The sequence below is a fragment of the Monoraphidium neglectum genome (genome assembly GCF_000611645.1).
Source record: "Monoraphidium neglectum strain SAG 48.87 unplaced genomic scaffold scaffold04824, whole genome shotgun sequence".
In the NCBI taxonomy this organism is placed as follows: Eukaryota; Viridiplantae; Chlorophyta; class Chlorophyceae; order Sphaeropleales; family Selenastraceae; genus Monoraphidium; species Monoraphidium neglectum.
The window spans coordinates 1-3,919 of NW_014008806.1; the positions used below are offsets into that span (position 1 = coordinate 1).

A 3,919-nucleotide genomic window follows, 5' to 3' on the forward strand; every position below is an offset into this window, starting at 1 on the left:
AAGTGCGGCCAGCGTAGGCGGGGGCGCGGCGGGCGCTGTGCCAGGAGCGGGCGGCGACGGCGCCCGGCCGCAGCGGCACCGGCCGGCCGCAATCGTGCTGCCACCGCGGCAACAACAATGCATCAAAATCAGTCGCACCATCCGCGCTGCAAGGAATGCGCCCACTAAGATCAGACAGCGTCCACCCCGGCAGCCATCCTCGTAAAATTGACTCACGGTGCTGTCCTCTTCCGCCAGCTCAGCAAGCAGCGCCTCAGCGCTCAAAGCCCCGCCGCCGAGCGTCCCGCCGCCCGCGCCGCCGCCGCCTTTGCCGCCGCCGCCGCCGCTCTCGTCCGGCGCCGCCGCGGTGGTGCCCATGGCGCGTCCCCGCGCGAAGGCGGCGCCGCCTGGCGCTGAGGCGCTCGCGAGCGGCCCGGTGATTGAGGCGCGCTGCCAAGTCCACGGCACGTTGCTTCTGCTGCTGCTGCTGCAGCAGCTACTGTTGCAGCAGCTGCTGCTGCATTGGCTTGTCAGATTACCGCCGCTGGCACCGCGTTCACTGCGGCGGTCGCCATCAGCACACTGGGGCTGGGAGCCGGCTGCGACTGCAGCGCCAGTGCTGCACCCGCTGAATGGGGCGCCGCTGTCGCCAGCTGCGTGCGCCACGTCCTGGGCCCCTACAGCGCTCAGCTGCGATGCATATGCGGCCACACCCACATCTTTCCACTGCGTCGGCCATTGGCACCGCAGGCGCGGCCATGCGCGCCGCATCGCGTGCAGTTGCGGCGCAAGCAGCGGCACTGCAGTGCACAAATGTGCGGCACCAGTCGTCACAGCATACGCAACGGGCGCGGCTGCACGCGTCGCCGGTCTGAGTTGATTGGTACTATTGCCGCGTTTGTTTCACAGAAAGCGCTGGAGGTATTTGGCTTCAGATCGCGTGATCAAAAACAAGACCTATTCCTGCGGTCATTTGCTGTTAGAATAGATGAGTATGCTCTTGCACATCCTTGCATGCGCGCCGGAGTAGCTGCACTTCATTCTGCACCTGTTCTCATGCCCGGGTGAGTGGCAGTCGCAGGAGTGACTGCACGGCCCTCAGGGAAATGAGGGGGACTGAGCCGCCGCCGCCATGTAGACACAAGCTACATTATGCAGAAGATACCATCCCTCTCCTGTCTCAAAACATAAACGCGTCCAAGGTAACCTGGGGCCCTGCCAGGTGCAACGAATGAGCCAAGGCACCAGAAAACGCTGGCAAAGCCCCAACACACAATCTTTGCAAATGTCTGCATCCCCATGCCACGCGCCGCACGCATCAAAGTGTTATTCATGCATCCGCCAGCCACACACATACAATATTTCGTTCATGCGTTTGCCAGCCACATACATACAATGTGTCATCACGCATCCGCCAGCCACATACATCACAGAAAACAAGCTGCCCGTCTGCGTCACACCTTGTCAAGTAGTCATGGCATAGGCCACAGCCACAATGAAGTACGTCACCACCAGCTGCAGCCCCTGCGGTACAACACACCGGTGACAAGGGCGGTGACATCGTCAGCACAAGACACGGGGCAGCAGGGCCGTCAAGCCACCCAGGCTGGGTGTGTGCTTGGCAAGCACTGGCTTGCTCGAACGGCGAGGCTGTGTGAAGTTGCCTTCGCTCGCGCGGCTGCCCGGTGGGTTGCCGCCAGGTGAGGGAAAGACGAGACAGGAGCGCGCGGGGGCTGCCGGCGTAGATGCTGCGACCAAGCAGGCTGCGCGAGGTGGCCGTGGGCCAGAGCCGGCAACAGGTTTGACCCCCCTCCGTTCCAGACAATGTTCGGCGCCGAACAACACCCGCAGCTCTAAACCCAGTCTGGTGTGCTGGTGGTGGTGGACGACTACAGCAGTGCCACCAACGCAGCAGACTGGGATCAAAAATGCGACTTCCCCTGCTCCCCCAGCCCCGCCAAACCCACCCGCTCAGATACCTGGTAATCATCACACAAACTCATCCCCCGCACACTGACATACTCCCCCCCACCCCAAAAAAAAACATTGTCACGCACACACGCATCCACACACGCACGCACTCCCAACACCACCACAAACACACACACGCACACAAACACGCACACAGTCGCCCTACAACACCCACCCCACCCACCTCGAGCCAATTCGACTGGCTGTCCTCGATCATGATGGAGGTGTGCAGCACACTCAGCACCAGCACCAGCGCGCTGAATGGGTCGAACGCCAGGGAGAAGGGGTGGTGCGTGGCCCAGCCCACGACGGTGACCAGCGGCACGGCCAGCAGGCCGATCTGGATGCTGCTGCCAATGGCCACACCCATGCTGTGAGGCCAGTTGGGGGCGACGCCGCCGCAAGCGATGTCGAAGAAGGGGTTGCATTGGCAAATTGCAGGTTTGAGGCGGCATCAGGCGGAGCGCAAAGCGGCGCTGCGCTTGGTTGTGCCGCAAGGCTCCGACGAGGCAGGCTGGGCAGGGCACGCTCCTGTCCCTGCAGCTGGCACAATCACGCACGCGCAAGCCACGAGCTAGGATCCCGCACACATGCGTCGCAGGCGCGGCTGGCCAGACGCGCAACAGCAGCTGCGTGCGACCATGTGCCCTGTGCCCCCCACCTGAGGTCCATTTTGTTCTTCATGGCCACAAAAACAGCTGTGATGTGCTCGCAGGCATTGCCGGCAATCGGCAGCACGATGAAGCTGATACGCGTGTGCAGAGGAGAGGGCCGGGCAGCCGCAGGGTACGAGGTTGGACGAGTTTGGGGGGGGAGGGTGTGGTCGCACGTGAGCTTGTTGCAGGGACACAGCGACAGCAAGAGGCTCCCCAGCAGACGCAGCTGACAACATCGCGCGGCCATCTGAATGCACGGCGCACCCGTCCGGGTCTGCCTGCAACCACTAACAAAGGCAGGCAGGCCAGTCAGCTGGCGTCTGACCACCGCTCAAGTTGGCCCCGCCCCGCGCACCCCAGGAAGCTCTGGCTGAGCCCCCAGGCGTGGGACACCTCCTCGATGGACCCGGTCAGCGCCTCGCTGCAGAACGCCACCAGCACAGTGATGCCCGCCAGCCACACCAGCGCGGCGCCGAACGTGAGGGAGGGCGCTTCCTTGTGCTCGTCGTTGGCACCCCCGCCGCCGCCCCCATCGTCGTCCCCGCCTTCTGCAAGGTCGGAGCACGCATTTGTGCGTCGTGCTTGCGGTCACGTCCCCCTCGCAGCGACGTGTGCCCCGCGCACTCGCTCACGCTCGCCCATGCACAAGCGCGCCGCTTGTGACCACGGCGCGATTCAAAGGACGGCATCCCGCGCTGCGCCGATGCACGCAGCGGCCCAGCCGTGCAGATTCACCCACCGGCCGGCGCCCTGAACAGGTCGGAGTGCGACCCCAGCTGGAAGACGAGGTACCCGCAGTACACCACCAGCAGGGCCACGGCCGTCATGCGGCTCAACAGCAGCACGCTTTTGATCGACGGCGCGGGGCAGCGAGGGCAGGCGCGAGGACGCGTGTCGTGTCGTGGGAGAGGTGGTTGAAAGGGTGCGGCGTCCAAGGGTAATGCCAAGAGCCACAATATCAGAGACTGAAGAGCAGCCCGCGGCCTCTCAATTGCGAACTTTGTCCCGTTCTCCGCCCGCAGCCAGCGCCTGCTGGCGCCTTTCGGCGGTGGCTCGCAGCGCTGCTCTCGCCGACATCCGCGGATGCCTGGCGGCCGCGCCGCGCCGCTTTTGGAACAGACGCCCCCCCTCCCCTCCTTGCGACGCTGCCCCCTGCACCTGTCCTCGTCGAGCGGCTCGTCGCTCTTGCCGCCCATGGAGAGGTGCAGCGCGGCCGTGGGCAGCACTATGGATATGGCTGACAGCAGCAGCAGGCTGATGCTGGACTGGCTGGCCAGGCTGTTAAGCCTCAGGACCTTGAACCTGTGTGTGTG

The 3,919-nt window shown here is 64.4% G+C and overlaps 1 protein-coding gene across 1 annotated transcript; it reads right to left on the reverse strand.

Annotated features, from left to right (window-relative positions):
- Window positions 1-1,443: 1,443 nt before the first annotated feature.
- MNEG_14859 (Vacuolar calcium ion transporter) lies at window positions 1,444-3,433 on the reverse strand (the record flags this gene model as incomplete). Its single annotated transcript, XM_014036670.1, has 5 exons — window positions 1,444-1,503; window positions 2,135-2,321; window positions 2,612-2,695; window positions 2,962-3,154; window positions 3,346-3,433. 5 exons carry the CDS (start codon window positions 3,431-3,433, stop codon window positions 1,444-1,446), a joined length of 612 nt encoding a protein of 203 aa, XP_013892124.1.
- Window positions 3,434-3,919: the final 486 nt, after the last annotated feature.